General features: G+C 38.9%; 1 protein-coding gene across 1 annotated transcript in view; it reads left to right on the top strand.

Annotated features, from left to right (window-relative positions):
* Positions 1–9,483: 9,483 nt before the first annotated feature.
* adss2 (adenylosuccinate synthase 2) overlaps positions 9,484–17,344 on the top strand; it is a 32,705-nt gene continuing 24,844 nt past the window's right edge. Inside the window, exon 1 of the mRNA XM_017464437.2 lies at positions 9,484–9,762. Within this exon, the coding sequence (XP_017319926.1) occupies positions 9,613–9,762 (150 nt within the window). The 5' untranslated portion in view covers positions 9,484–9,612. The remainder of the gene's footprint in view (positions 9,763–17,344) is intronic.

Raw genomic sequence — 17,344 nt, 5'->3', positions numbered from 1 at the left:
CCGACTTATTAACGCGTGGAAATGGGGTCCTAATGAGTAAGTGGGTGGTGGGAATGAGATCATTTAGTTGTGGGCATAGCTTACTAACCAGAGGCATAGTGACTCCAATATATAATAAACTTCATTCCAAGGTGAAAAATAAAAAGAAACCTGTCCACACATTTCTGCAGAAAAGTCGTATCCTCAGTGTAACACTGGAAGAATGGTCACAGATTATTAATTAGGAGGAACTTCTATCCTGCAGCAAGACAATGCCAACTCAACAGAGGACTTCATCAGGGGGGAAAGTGGAAGGTTTTAGAAGGAGCAAGTCAATGACCAGAGTTTAACCTAATTGAGCATGCGTTTCACCTCCTGAAGTGGAGACTGAAGGGGAAACCCCCCCCCCCCAACAACAACTGAAAGAGGCTGTGGTAAAAGCCTGGAAAACCATCAAAAAAGAAGAAACCAACAATTAGATGATGTCAGTGAGTCACAGGCTTGATGCAGTTGTTGCAAGCAAATATTAAGTTTTATTTACATCAAGACTTATCCATCCTCTATACCACTAATCCTTTTCAGGGTCACGGGGAACTTGGAGCCCATCCCAGGGAGCATCAGGCACAAGGCAGGGTACTATCCATCATAATCACATACATATTCACACACCCATTCATACACTACAGACACTTTGGACATGCCAATCAGCCTACCATGCATGTCTTTGGACTGGGGAGGAAACCGGAGGAAACCCCCACAGCACAGTGGGGAGAACATGCAAACTCCACACACACTGGGCTATGGTGGGAATCGAGCCCCTGACCCTGGAGGTGTGAGGCAAACATGCTAACCACTAAGCCACCGTGCACCCTCAAGACTTATCTGTTCCTATATTTTTGCTCACCCCAAAATGAGGTGGTCTGATACAAAAGGTCCTATGTTTTATGTTGTTTAACACATATAGATGTAAATACCAGGAATCTGAAATCCTAAACTCTCATCTCATATCAAACTTTTGATCAAAAAACCCCAAATGTCTCTGGTGTATAGAACTGACCTTGCTGTTGTCATATTTTCTGAGGGGACTGTATGTACACTAAGTCAAGATCTCAAGATTCTAACTTCTGTTATCGGCAGTTTATTTGGACTTTACATTTTGTGCATTTGACACAACAGATAACATGGTCTTAGAATCACTGTGGGTAAAATGTGCTCTGTTCTCTGGGAACACAAACACTGTATCTGAAGAGATAGATAACAGGCGACTGAAAAGTAGCCTACTAGCAAGTGAAAAAGTCTTGTAGAACTTTAGCATCATTCAAAAAAGTTTAACTACAGAGCCCAGCTGGTGACATCCCTTCTTAATTTGGATGCATTTCTTTGTAAATCGTCAGACAAAATGTTCCTGTAAACTTCATTCTTCATTTATTCTGCTGCTACCATCATGAATTACATCATCAATAAAGATTAGTGAGATTGTTCCAGAAGCAGCCATGCAAGCCCAAGCCATGACACTACCTTCACCATGTTTCACAGATGAGTTGAATGTTTTGGATCATGAGCAGATCCCTTCTTTCTCCACACTTTAGCTTTTCCATCACTTTGATAGAGGTTAATCTTGGTTCCAGAACGTTTATGGCTCATCTCTGTATTTCTTTATGAATTCCAATCTGGCTTTCTGATTCTTACTGCTGATTAGTGGTTTGCATCTTGTGGTATGGCCTCTATATTTCTGCTCTAAAAGTTTTCTTCAAACGGTGGCTTGTGATGCCTTCACCTCTGCCCTGTGGAGGTTGTTGGTGATGTCACTGACTGTTGTTTTTAGGTTTTTCTTCACAGCTCTCATAGTGTTTCTGTCATCAGCTGTTGTTGTTTTCTTGGCCAAATCATTCTGTGTCTGTTGCTGTTTATGTGGTCTGATACAAAATGTGCTATGTTCTATGTCGTTTAACACAACTACATATAAATACCAGGAAATAAAAGCTGAAATTCTAAACTCTCTTCTCATATTCATCTTTTGATCGCAAACACAAATGCCTTCAACCTACAGCAAAAACAAATGTATTGGCCTTACCATTCCAATAGTTTCGGAGGGGACTGTACTTAGGGCATAGAGATCTACATAAAAGGCTATATACCTAGTAAGCTCCAAAACAGGTCTACAGCACTATTAGACTGCGGGAGATAAAGTGGACACTTTTCACTTTAAATTATATATATTTTTACACACATTTTCAAACTATATCATGTTTGTGCTTATCTGCACCCTACTCCATTAGTAAACATTAGTAACCTAATGTTTAATATTTTAGAATTATGGGTGTAATTCCACGGGTGTACTTGAATGCATATTGCATATGACATCACTACACACACACACACACACACACACACACACACACACACACACACACACACAGGCTTTCCTCTTAGTGATATTCTGTTACACAGAGTGTGTCTTAGTTTTAGCCTGTTTTCCCTTTTTAAAAAAAATCTTGTTTCTTATCCTTCTATTGACTTTTACACTTGGACTTCAGAAACTCAAGGTTACACTGATGCTTCTAGTGGAACTTAGGCAAATATTCTGTCATTAGTGGAGATGCACCAATGTTTTGGCAGATAATCGGCATCGGCCGATAAAGGCTATTTTTCACGCTATTGGCCATGGGCCGATAGTTTAAAAACATCCGATGATCAGGGCCAATTATATCCTGTCATTCAAAAGAGGGCGGGAAAACATAGATTTTGTGCTGTGTGTAAAGATAACGTCTCTTGTTTGAAATGATGACAAAACTGCCGTTTGTAAGCTCTATAATCGCTGCACCACAAAAATTTAACACCGGAAGTGAGCAGCAGTGAAGCGGGAGCTTCGGCTTCGAGTCTAATGACTCTCCCACCCCCCACTCGCTCGCTACTCCCATGATGCTCACGCTGAATTAAAGGGCCAGTACACTGTTGAAAGATTTAAATGAAGATGAGCTCACAAAAAAGGTATCTATTGCACAGAATAAAATATTTGTAGAGGAGCAAATTTCATATGCTGTTAATGTTAATATGAGTTAATATCATCAAAAAAAAAAGTTTATATTATATAGTACCAGTTTGAAGTGGAAATGCTTTAGTTTGTGGTGAGTGAATGTGAGACTAACAGGAGGTTTTTTAGAATTCAGTCAATGTTAATATGAATTAATAGCATTCAATAAGTTAAGAAATCTTACTTCATTCTTCAGAATTGAGTTCATGTGTTAATGGTAATTAGAGTAATATGTTTTCTGCTTATGAGACCAGTTACTGTGAAACAACTTGTTGAAATGGAGAGGATAAATTTTTTATTTGCATTTCTTTCAGAATTGTGGAATTAATTATTATTAATTTAAAAGAAGGCATAAAAGGCAGAACTATCGGTATCGGCCGATATCACTCTGAATAATCGGTTATCGGTATCGGCTGAGAAATTTTGTATCGGTGCATCTCTAGTCATTAGCCCAAGGAAATCTGAAAAATATGTCATTACTCTTGACAATCACTACTTTTCTAAATTGGACTAATGCGTCTTTTAGCTGAATATAAGTGTTTACATTGAAGACAGCTTGATAAGACAAAAAAAGTGCTAATAAACTCATCAGTAATAGATTCACATAATTTCCCAAAGTACTTAGAAATATTTCTCGTAAATATGTGGGATGCTGGCCAACTTTTCTAATTAATCTTAAATAGAACATTCGAATATATTAATTTTCACAAAATAATAAGCAGGGATTGCAATTGTTTCATGAACCCTGCCCTCTCAAGTCCACAAATGTAAATGGTCGGATATACCACATATCCTATATGTAAATTATGGGGTAGGGTGGAGGGAGCTTCAGCCATCTGGTTCTAGCCCATATTTGAGTTCTTAAGTTCTGCCCTTAAGTGTGTTAGATACTGTGTTAGACTGAAGATATAATAATAATTTTATTTATTTATTTTAATTTGAATTAAAAGTTTCACTTGAGAAAATTGCACTTGATATTCAGCACTTTTGACTGTCCTGGGTTAGAACATGGGCTTGGTAATGGCAGTTTAGGTCATGTGGTTTTCAAAGGTGGTAAGTAACAAAGTATAATTACTTAATTACTGTACATACGTCTGTTTTTAAGTAACAAATCTTTCTTGGTGTCCATAGTAGTTTTTGTTTCCCCTAATACGTTTGACTTTTACTTACTGCATTTCAAAAGAAAAATCTAATTTTTCTACTGACTACATTTTCAAACACTGCATTTCTCTATAATCATGTATTTGTAATGCCATAAGGTAATTTTTAACATCAGACAGCTTCAAGGAGTGGATATAAATTCCTAACAAATCAAAATATTACCAGATGTGATAGCAAGAATGAGACCTACCTGTATGACACCTATCACTGTATAGTCTTTGTGCTGTTACGTGTACAGTGTATTCATCAAGGCAGTTTGTATTGTTACAGTTACAGTTTTTACAGTTAGCTATTAGTATTCGACTAGTTTATATCATCAGAGTGAGCTAAGTTAGCTGTTTTTCCATGTTCCTTGTTGCACTAATGTGCCACCAGTATCTAAAATCAGTGTGTGATATGAGTAAGTAATGAGTAAGTGATATAAAGTGGATACAAAAATCTACACATCCCTATTAAAATTGCAGGTTTTTATGATGTAAAAAAAAAAAAAAAAAAAGATTTTCACCACCTTTTGTGATATAGCAAACAACAAAATTCAAATTAAAAACAAATAAGCATTAGGGGGAAATAGCCTGGTTGCATAAGTAAGTATTGTATGCACACCCCCATAACTAATATTTTGCACATTTAACTTGTAATACAGCACTCAGTCTATTTGAATAAGTGACTACTAACTTTTATTGCACTCTTCATCAAATTGCAAATTTGCTCTTTCAAGTCATTCCACAGGTTTGTGATAGGCTTTGGATCTGGGCTCTGTCTTTGCTATTCCAAAACAACGTTGTTCTTCTTCTGAAGCCAAACTTTTGTTAACTTGGATTTATGCTTTTGGTCGTTATTGTGCTGGAATGTGAACTCTTCATCTTCAGCTAACTAACAGAGGCCTACAGGTTTTGTGCCAAAATATAAATTGGTATTTGGATCTAACCATGATTCCCTCGATCTTGACAAGAGCCCTGGTCCCAGCTGAAGAGAAGCAACCCCATAGCATGAGTCTACCATCACCATGCTTCACCATGGTTTTCTTTGGGTAATAAGCTGTCTGGTGTTTGTGCCAAAAATATCCTTTGGAATAATAGCCAGAAACTTCTACCTTGGTCTCATCAAACTATAACACATTTTACACATGGTTTGGAGTAAATATATGTATGTTTTAGCAGAATTTAGGCAGGTTTGGATGAAAACCATTCCTTATAGCCATAGTGAAGAATATGAGAGATTGTTTTCCAGTACTTGCCAGATATTCCTGCAGCTCCTTTAATGTTGCCATAGGTCTCTCGGCAGCTTCCCTGATAGGTTTTCATCTTGTCCTTTTGTCAATTTTGGAGGGACGTCCTCTTCTCGATAATGCCACTGTGGTACCTCATTTTCTCCACTTGTTGAAGATAGCCTTTACAGTGTTCCATGGTACATCTAATGTTTTGGAAATTCTTTGTACCTCTCTCCTGATCGATACATTTCAACCATAAGATCTCCTACGCTCTTTATGGACCACAGCTTCAGCAGTCAGATGAAATCAAGAACATCTTACAGAAACAGCTGATCTTTAATTGGGGTTAATCAGAATCACTTCACTGATGTCAGGTGTATGATAATTCTTTTTAAACATGTGCTGAATGTGATTGGTTAATTCTGAGCACAATCACATGCCCTATTAATCAACCAGGTTTTTGTAAGTACATTTTTTTAGGTTGCTATTTCGCATTAAAGGTGGAAAAATATCTGACTTGATTTATCTTGGATTACTTTTTGTATCACAAAATGATGCACTTTTAACAGGTGTGTGTATACATTTTTTATCCACTGTAGGGGGCACATGACTTTTATATTGAAAGGTGGTCACAGTGAGGATAGTGGATAGCATTGTCCAGACGGAAGCATTTACGTTAATAATCCGGATATTTTATTTCCATTTTTTATCTCACCTAGAAATTAGAGAATGGTAGGCTACATGGGTGAATTTAAACTCTATAGTGTGTTTTACTTCCATCACGTGGTGAAAATTGGGAACTACAAGAACTGTACCTGAAGCAAGGGCACAGAATGGCCAGAAATACATGAAAATAAAGAAAAGTAGAAAAACGAATTTCCCTGAAACAGTTGATTTAATTCGCTCTTTTCGTCCTGGTGAATAAGGAATGCTAAAGTCATGGAGAAGGTATTAATAATTTCAGAATTCCCAACAATTCCTCTCACCCCCTGTATGAGATACTGGGGTCCCTGAGCAGCTCCTTCAGCAGCAGACTGCTGCACCCTCGGTGCAAGAAAGAGCGCTACCGCAGTTCCTTCATCCCTACAGCAGTCAGACTCTTTAATACAACAACATAATGTAGCACTGCTAGCTTTTTTGGCATCATCAACCCACACATTATATTATTTGTTGCTCACCCCTCTATTGTTAATTGCGCAATAATCCATTTATCTATTTATTTATATAAACAAGGTGTTACTCATCTGTATATATTCAAATTTGTATTCATCTGTACATACATTGAGGTGTCCATAGTGTACATATACCATTATTATTATTTTTTTACTACTTTAATTCTTATTTTTCTATTCCTATTGTATATATATTTTTAGATACTTTATTTCAGTTCTATTCCTATTTAATGTGTATTCTTTCCTATCTGTTTTTTGTGTAATTGAGCTGCTGTAACGAGGGAATTTCCATGTGGGATCAATAAAGGTTATCTCATCTTATCTTATCTTAACAAGGTTTCTTGATTTTTCTGTTATAAAAGAGAAATAAACCCATGTTGATTCTAAGCTAGATCTTTCAAAGTGATGAAGGCTTTATATATTAGCCAAGATGGCATCTAACGTGCCATTATATAACCTTAATAAAATCATATTAATCTGACTTGATGAAAACACAACACAAATGAAAAATATTCAGTCATAAATATTCAACTAATATTTAACGTAATGTCAATAACCGCTTTTTGAGGCTTCAGCCATCAACAATCGCTGACTTCAAACCTTCAAAAAAAGAACACAACTGGTATTTGGTTCTGTAAAACCTTTATTACTACAATCAAAATGATTCAACCCCCACTGCAAATCAGGTTTATTGTCAAAATTTTCTGACTTTCAGCTGTATGCAATGAACAAATCAAACAAAAGCAATTGAAATTGTTCAACACAATGAATGCTTCAAGTGGTTTCCCCAAATTCAACTGAAAATGCAACTTATAATGATTTCTCCAGTCTCAAAATTATTCAACCCCTTCGTGGCAAGCATCTTTAGTACTTAGTAGAGCATTCATTTGCTGTTATGACCTGCTGCTAATGAGATGCATAGCCAGACACCAGCTTCCTGAGGAATCTTATCCCATTCCTCATGAGCAATGGCCTCCAGTTCAGTAATATTCTTGGGTTTGCATACTGTAAACACCTTCTTCAAATCGCACCAGAGATTTTCTATGGGGTTCAAGTAAAGTGACTGTGATGGCCCTGTAGAATCTTCCAGGACTTCTTCTGCAACCAAGCCTTGGTGGAATTTGTCCTGTTGGAAGGCCCAATGATGCCCAAGCTTCAGCTTCCTTCTGTGACTTCTTTATATGACTTTGAGATGACTTTCTTGTGCTTTTGGGTCAGTAGTGATATATGTCTTTGGGAACCTTCTGTGTTTAGTACACGCCTTATTGTGCTCACTGAAACCTCAGTGCCTGTTGCCACCAAGTCTTACTGAGGGTCTTTGCAGTCACTTGAGTGGTTTTCACAACCTGCCTTCTCAGAAATCTGGTTGCAGCCATTGATAGCTTCCTTTTTCTGCCCCGTCCAGATATTTCATACATTTTCTACCCCTAGCCAGTTCAGGTATTTCATACCATTTCTGCCCCTAGCCAGTTCAGGTATTTCATGTGTTCTAGCTCAAAGCACACCTGGTGCAACTAATAAAGCCCTTGATTACCAGACACCAGGTTTGCATATTTGTGCTGTTGTGAGGGATTCTATTCAGGGGTTGAATAATTTTTAAACAGAAAAAATCATTATAAGTTGCATTTTCAGTTGAATTTGGGGAAACGACTTGAAGCATTCGTTGTGTTAAACTATTTCAATTGCTTTTGTTTGATTTGTTCATTGCATACAGCTGAAAGTCAGAAAATTTTGACAATAAACCTGATTTGCACAGGGGTTGAATCATTTTGATTGCAAGTGTACACACCTAACAGACCAGACAGTTCTTTATGCACATAGATTAACGTGCTTATTTCAGCTGTCTACAGTCTACATGGCTTCCCTGTATAAGTGCACTACATAAGGTATGACATAATGGCTTCATCATTCTGTCTGGTGCACTCTGTTTCCCTTAGGGCACAATTAAGCCTGTGGTTACATCCCAAACCGCATACTAGCATATTAGGTTACCTTTAGTAGGCTTTCTTTCTTCCTGTATTGATGCACTATATATTCGGTACATATTTTGTGCCCCTGGGCAGGAATGTAACCCAAATGTCTTACTGATGGGCAAAAGAATTGAGCACATTACCATTAGCTCCAACTATCACTGGCAAAATGAACATAATAATAAACAAATAAAACAAACAAATAAATAAATAATGTGGTGGGCGTGGTGGCTTAGTGGATAGCATGCTTGCGTCGAACCTCCCTGGTTGAAGGCTCGAATCCTTTCTCCGCCTTGTGTTTTTTTGGAGTGTTTTTTTCTCCACTTCGGTGGGGGGGCCCTCTGGGTACTCCAGTTTCCTTTCCCAGTTCAAACACATGCGTTGTATGTTGATTGGCATTTCCAAATTGTCTGTATGTGTGTGAATAGCTGTATGATTGTGTCCTGTGATGGGTTGGCACCCCGTCCAGGGTGTACCCCGCCTCATGCCCCGAGTTCCCTTGGATAGACTCCAGGCTCAACCCTGTGTAGGATAAGCAGTATACAAAATAGATGGAATAAATTATATAAATATAGACAAAGCTTGTGGATACCTGACCATCACATCCATATGTGAGGAAGAACTCTCCCTCTCTCTCTAGTTCTTCCTCAATATATAAATATAATTTCTATATAATTTATTTTCTTATAGTCACTGCTATTGTTTATTATGTTTCTTTTACTATTCTTCTTCTTCTTCTTCTTGTTATTATTAATAAACAGGGCTCATACCCAGCGTCCTCATTTCACAGCACGCCTGACTACACTGCGACTGACATAACGGATTTTGCGCCTAGTTTAGGACCCTGTATGTCCTGCCTGTGGTTGCGTCCCAAACCGCGCACTGACGCACTAAGCAGAAGATCAGATTATTAATCATACTGTGTACAGCAGCGTGCGGTTTGAGACGCAGCCTATGTGGGGGGCGTGTCTGGGGATAATACGCGGCTGTGTCGTGAAGACAGTGAGTGTACAGTTAGGTGGCCTCGGCGGAGACGCATCGGGAAGTGAAGCAGTGAGCGGCTAGGGCGCACACGGACACTCGGTCATGTCAGATAACGGGAGCACGGTGGCGCGGACCGCTCCGGGCCTCGGCAACAAAGTGACCGTAGTGCTTGGAGCCCAGTGGGGCGATGAAGGCAAGGGCAAAGTGGTGGACCTCCTGGCCCAGGACGCCGACATGGTCTGCAGATGTCAGGTACCGCTAACGCTGTTACCGTCCGTGCACTAGACAGTCAAGCTAGCTCAGAAAACGCGTCTCATATATATATAAATATATATGTTCCACAAGACCTCATGTTAGCGCTGTAGCTAACGCTGGTGTGTGCTAGCTGACTAACTTACCTGTTTTGCCGGATGCGGATCTCCGGCCGCATCTCATTCACCCTCAGCAGTTATGTTCTAGTCACCTCGATTTGATCAAGTCTAATCCGAAACGCTTCCCACACAGTGTGCACTCTAATGATTAAACCAGTCTCGCCTTATTCATGTATCTGATATGAACTGTGCTATTTGTAAAGTTTACACTCTCAGACAAAAAGGACACTAAACCACTTTTCCTTAGATCTTTTGTACCTTTTCATTTACCTGGAAAGGTGTGTAGTGTAGCTGTTAAAGCTTTAAAACGAAATACCTTCCATTTCTGTACATTTAAAAAATGCAATATATCCAAATTTCCAGGTGAAAAATAGATATTAAAGATACAGGAGAGTTTCCCTTGAGGATTCCACCCCAGTGACGAGGAAAGGTGCAGGTGAGAGTGTATTATGTCGATAAATCTATGCAGCCGACTTTTGTACAGATCTTTTTTTTTTCCTCCAGGTGTTATTTATTCCTGACCCACAGCTCAGTGCTGAAGACGTTTTTCCATGAGATTAGGAAATGCAGTAGCTGCTGGTCATGATATTAGATGGACGGGCTGAAATCTAATATATCTAATAAGGACATTATTAGGGCTGAGCAATGCACAACATCATGTAGCCTTATCGATGACACTAAGAAGAGCATTGGGCAAACTATCACACACACTCACACACGCATAAAGTCAGTGCTTTAAGTGTTTCTTGTCCCTAATCAGCTACTGGATTCATGCCGTGTTTCTTCCTAATAGTCAGTCCCTCCAGGATTTTATGATCATTGAGAAATGAATGCAAAATCAAAAGAACTCTACAAAGTTCGGAGGAGCTTGCTATTTTTTTTTAAAGATTACTGCAGATTTTCCACATATTCGGACCAAGACACATCATGTGACGTCATCACAACACGCAATCAGTCAAAGCCCGCTTTGATACACATGCATCGAACATAAGTACCGCTAAAAGGTCTCATTTACCAACAGACATCACTGTGAAAGAGCGTGCAAAACAATTTAGTACGATCACAATTTCACCAGTTCAAGTAGTTTTCTGCAAAAAAGCACAAAAAACCCCTCTCTGCTCCAGGGGCGCTGTATCATGGCTGACCCTGCGCTCTGACCCCAGCTTCCTGACATGCTGGGGTATACGAAGAAAATAATTTCACTATGCTGTATGTGATCAATAAAGACTCATTATCATTACCCTTTTAAGAAATACTTTGTGATACCTCCCTTTGCCAAGATAAAGCTCTGAGTCTTCTCCTATAATGCCTGATGAGGTTGGAGAATACATGGCAAGGGATCTGAGACCATTCCTCCACACAGAATCTCTCCAGATGCTTCAAATTTCGAGGTCCACTCTGTTGGATTCTCCTCTTCAGTTCACCCCACAGGTTTTCTATGGGTTTCAAGTGAGGGGACTGGGATGGCCATGGCAGGACCTTGATTTTGTGGTCAGTAAACCATTTTTGTGTTGATTTTGATGTATGTTTTGGATCATTGTTCTTCTGGATGATGCATCCATGGCCCATTTTAAGCTTTCTGGCAGAGGCAGTCAGGTTTTCATTTAATATATGTTGATATTTGATAGTCCATGATGCCATGTATCCTAACAAAATGTCCAGGTTCTCTGGCAGAAACACAGCCCCAAAACATTAAAGAGCCACCACCATATTTAACCGTGGGCGTGAGGTAATTTTCCATATGGCTACCTCTCTCTGTGTGCACCAAAACCACCTCTGGTGTTTATTGCCAAACAGCTCTATTTTGGTTTCATCTGACCATAGAACCCGATCCCATTTGAAGTTCCAGTAGTGTCTGGCAAACCGAAGACGCTTGTGTTTGTTTTTGGATGAGAGTAGAGGCTTTTTTCTTGAAGCCTTTTTTCTTGTAGTTTTGGAGACTTTCTGACGTCAAGACGCAACTAACTTCTGCAATTCTCCAGCTGTGATGCTTGGAGATTTCTGGCCACTCGAACCGTCCTCTTCAATTCACTTCAATTTTATTTGTATAGCGCTTTTTACAATAGACATTGTCTCAAAGCATCTTTACAGAAACCTATAAACACGGTATACAGATTTTAAATGTGTGAATTACTCCCAATTGAGCAAGCCAGTGTCGACAGTGGCAAGGAAAAACTCACTGAGATGTTAAGAGGAAGAAACCTTGAGAGGAACCAGACTCAGAAGGGAACCCATCCTCATCTGGGTAACAACAGATAGTGTAAAAGTAAAGAAAGTTCATTATGGTTTTATATGAAGTCTGTTTGGCCTTAGGAGCAACCGTAGTCCCAGCATTCTGGAATTGGAGTAGATGAGAGCTCCATCCAGAGGTAGGACATCGGAACGGATCAGGCAGGTCCGGAGAGCAGAAAGGATCAGGATCTCTAGTATCGCCATAAAATCGTGTGTGGCTCGACAGAAGGAGAGAGGGAGAGAAAAGATTATTAGGACTGTGCTTAGCATAATAGAAAGTCTACTCATGGTAGGCTTGAGTAAACAAATACATTTTAAGTCTAGATTTAAACACTGAGACTGTGTCTGAGTCCCGAACACTAATTGGAAGACTGTTCCATAACTGTGGGGCTCTATAAGAGAAAGCTCTTCCCCCTGCTGTAGTCTTCACTATTCGAGGTACCGTCAGATAGCCTGCACCTTTTGATCTAAGTAGGCTGGCGGATCATAGAAAACCAAAAGGTCACTTAGATACTGTGGCGCAAGACCGTTTAATGCCTTACAGGTTAATAAAAGTATTTTATAATCAATGCGAGATTTAACTGGGAGCCAATACAGTGTTGATAAGATCGGGGTGATGTGGTCGTATCATCTGGTTCTAGTTAGGACTCTAGCAGCTGCATTCTGGACTAACTGGAGTTTGTTTATGCACCTACTGGAACATCCAGACAAAATGGCATTACAGTAATCTAGTCTAAAGGTGACAAAAGCATGAACTAAAATTTCTGCATCGTGTAGTGACAATATATTTCTTATCTTAGAAATATTTCTGAGATGAAAGAAGGCTATGCTAGTAATATTATCTACATGAGCATCAAATGCTAGACTGGAGTCAACGATCACTCCAAGGTCTTTTACTGCTGCACATGACAAAATGGAAAGTCCATCCAGAGTTACTGTGTAATCAGAAAGCTTACTTCTAGCTACACGTGGGCCTAGTAGAAGTACTTCTGTCTTATCAGGATTAGATAAGAGGAAGTTAATAAGCATCCAACATCTAATGTCCTTTACACATTCTTCAACTTTATTAAGCTGCTATCGTCTGGCTTTGCTGAAACATACAGCTGTGTATCATCAGCATAACAGTGGAAGCTATTGCTATGTTTATGAATAATTTGACCTAGAGGTAGCATATATAAAGTAAAAAGCAGTGGGCCTAAAACAGAACCTTGTGGAACACCAAATTTAACCTCACTATGAGTAGAGAAGTCTCCATTTACATCTACGAACTGATAACGAACGGTCAAATAAGACCTGAGCCAGGAGAGGACCGTTCCCTTAATGCCAACAACATTTTCTCATCTGTCAAGGAAAATAGTATGATCTATATTATCAAAAGCTGCACTAAGGTCAAGCAATACAAGCACTGAGACACAACCCTGATCAGAAGCCAGTAGTAGGTCATTTACTACTTTAATTTACGCTGTCTCTGTGCTATGATGAGGTCTAAACCTGACTGATACATTTCATGAATGTTATTCCTGTGTAGATATGAGCATTGCTGCTGTGCTACAACATTTTCTAATATCTTGGAGAAAAAGAGGAGATTTGATATAGGTCTATAACTGGACAGTTGAGAGGGGTCAAGGTCAGGTTTTTTAATCAGGGGTTTAATAACTGCTAATTTAAATGATTTCGGTACATAGCCAGTGGTAAGGGAAGAATTGATTATATTTAGAAGCGGTTCAATTTCTCCAGGACAAATCCGTTTAAAGAAACATGTAGGTAAAGGATCATGTATGCAAGTTGATTATTTCGCTGAAGAGATTAATGAAGATAGTTCGGTCTCTCTAAAACATTCTAATTGTTGATCTTATATTGCTATATTGTCATCTATATTGTCATCTACAGGGTTAGTTATAAAACTGCCTGGTTTAATTTACTATCTATTAATCTAATATTTTTAACTTTACCAATAAAAAAAATTCTTCACAGTGCGTTGAGACAATATAGACACACGTCCAATTCCAGGTTGATTCATAACATTTCCAGTTGACTGGAACTTCTTAATTATTGCCCTGATGGTGGAAATGAGCATTTTCAATGCTTGTGCTATTCTCTTATAGCCATTTCCCATTTTGTGAAGCTCAACAACCTTTTGCCGCACATCACAGCTATATTCCTTGGTCTTACCCAATGTTATGAATGACTAAGGGAATTTGGCCTGTATGTTACATCATATTTATACCCCTGTGAAACAGGAAGTCAGGGTTGAACAATTTCCTGTTCCAAGTCTTTAGGTGTACTAAAAAATGTAAAATATTAATGGGAATATACTTCAAATATTTTTTTCTCATATTAATTCATAGGGGTGCCGATAATTGTGGCACACATATATTTAACAAAGAGTTTTTTTTTTTTATAAACCTGTGTTGTTTGCAATTGTTTGAGATCCATGAAAGAAGAGTAGTTTTGTGAATATTTTTGATCAAAAGGTTAAACAATAAAAACAATTTTTCACATCCTTCTTTGCTTATATTTACCAAGGGTGTCAATATTAGTGGAGGGCACTGTATGCAGTATAATGTAAGAGTAGATCTGGCATACAAATTCGTAAAAAGGAGGGCTAAACTTGTTGGTGAGGGCGGCATCCCTGTCAATGCCACTAGCATTGAGTTTTGACTTGTTTATTTTAAACACAATACCAATATCTGATGTCACCTGATACTGATCCGATACTGACATGCTCATAGTAAATGAGGCGAATCTTTATTTGCACTGCCAGGTTATACAAAAATGCCAAAAACTTGGGCCGTGACGGTGAGGAAATTTTCCCACCGGTTAGTCGACGTGTGACAACCCCGGTAATACTGGTATCACCGGATTCCCTCTTTTACACCTCGCTTTTAAACGCATATGAATGCCCCTGCGGATGTGCGCATTTTACTTTCTCTTTCGAATTCGCGGCAATTCAGGGGTAGCAATTGCTTGAATGGTGGGTTCATTATTATTCTTAATGGAAAAACACAACGACAACAAAACAGTACTCGCTCATATTAAACATAGAACTTTTGAAACCAAATCTTCCACCATTGTCTTGTCATTCAGCTCGCCTCACTCTCGTTACATGATAAATGAAATCTGATCTGTGCTGCGACTCATTCGACTCATGCTGAATTGAGCAGTCGCGTACGGTTTTTAATTGTAGTGTGCATCCTCTAACTGAACGAAATAATTTTTATTACTCTAAAAAAGCAAAATGACTGTGGGGGCGGTGCCATGGTGGGCAAGTGATGTAATCGGTGTGCGGCCGAACACCGTGTAACACCGGGAACACCGACTATCGCAGCAAGCCTAGGCCAAACCTGTTCCACCATCACAATGCACCTGTACACGACGCGAGATCCATGAAGTAATGGTTTGCCAAGGTTGGAGCAGAAGAACTCAAGTGTCCTGAACAGAGCCCTGACCTCAACCCCACTCACCACCTTTAAGATGAACTGGAACTAGGCTTCCTCACCCAACATCAGTGCCTGATCTCACTAATGCTGTTTTGGCTGAATGAGCAGAAGTCTCAACAGCCACGCTCTAGAACCTGGTAGAAAGCTTTCCCAGAAGAGAAAAGGAGACCGATTCCATATTACCGCCCATTATTTTGGAATGGGATGTTCAACAAACACATATGGGTGTAATGATCAGGTGACCTCATACAGTACTTTTGGCCATACAGTGTAGCAAATAACAAATGTAAGTGTATTGAGATTTGGTTTTGATGACCACCTGCTTGTAAAGAAGTTTTTGGTTAATGTCGATATTGTTCTGAATTGCTTGGTAGCAGAGTATACAGCCCAGCATGGACATGCATGGATATGGTCCGTCCATCCATCCGTCCGTCCATCCGTCCATCCATTTTCTGTTATGCGAAAATGATGAACAGAGATTTTCTGTGTAAATTGATCTATTATCTATTAGATAAATTATCTATTAATATAGAACTGAAGCTATGGTGTGGCCTAAAAGTTCATTTCAGTTGCTGTATTATGGAATCCACTTATAAAAGATTGTTGTCATCCTTTTCTCTTTTCTGGAAATACAAATAAATAAACAAAACACAATGCCATAATTGTACATTTCCATTTATCAGGAATGAACTGATACAGGAATATCATCTGTTGGTCACATGATGTAAAAGCAATGCTACTTAACAAGTTTATCTGTGCTTTCGATCCGGAGTGGTGTTTCGTGTTCTTTGTCACAAGAGGTGAAACATGCATCCATTACTTTTGTTTTATTGCTTTGTAGAATTACACGTCCTCCTCGTTTCTCTGCACATTACTTTTACAGCATTTGTATCTGATGTTTGTGTTGTTTTTTACTCTGAGCATCACATAGCTAGCGCTCACACACCCCCAGGTTTGTTTTTCTATTTCTTGAGAACAATGAGGGGTTGAAAGTCAATAAATGTTCTATAAATAATGCAAATCAAAATAAAAAAACATTCTTACAGTGTGTAATTTGCTTTAATTTAGGATTAGACATTCAGGATTGTGATGTTCAGCAGTTAATGTTGGTTTCTAAAGTAAGAGATATTTATTTGCAGTATGTTTTACTGTATCATAAAGGAAACATTTACTGTTTAGTTTTTCAGAATTTCAGTGTATTGCATTTCAGAGTTAAAGAGTAAATAACCATGGTCCATTCTAAAGAACCATATCTACTTTCTTGACAGTGTTTGTGATAGGAACTGGGAGCATGATATAGATGGCAATTAGGTTTCTTATCAGTAGAAATGGTCTTCTACTGTTGTAGCCCATCTGTCTCAAGGTTCAACATGCTTTTCTGCTCACAACAATTGTACAGAGTGGTAATCTGAGATATTATAGCCTTTCTGTCAGCTCAGATCAGTCTGGCCATTCTCTGTTGACGTTTCTTATCAACAAGACGTTTAAGTCCGCAGAACTGCCACTCACTGGATGTTTTTTTCTTTATCCCAGGAGATGAGCAGTTATAGAAAAACTCAATACAGCCCGTCTGGCATTAACAATCATTCCATGGAGTGTCAAAATCACTGAGGTTGCATTTTCCCCTCATTCTGATGTTTGATGTGAACATCACCCAAAGCTGATGGCCCGTATCTGCATGATTTTATGCATTGCACTGCTGCCACATGATCGGCTGATTACATAACTGCATGAATGAGTAGGTGTACAGGTGTTCCTAATAAAGTGCTCAGTAAGTGTATCTCAGCTGTT

This window comes from Ictalurus punctatus, chromosome 3 (genome assembly GCF_001660625.3).
Source record: "Ictalurus punctatus breed USDA103 chromosome 3, Coco_2.0, whole genome shotgun sequence".
Lineage (NCBI taxonomy): Eukaryota > Metazoa > Chordata > Actinopteri > Siluriformes > Ictaluridae > Ictalurus > Ictalurus punctatus.
The sequence above is the reverse complement of the archived record's forward strand: the minus strand, read 5'-3'. Positions and strand labels throughout refer to the sequence as shown.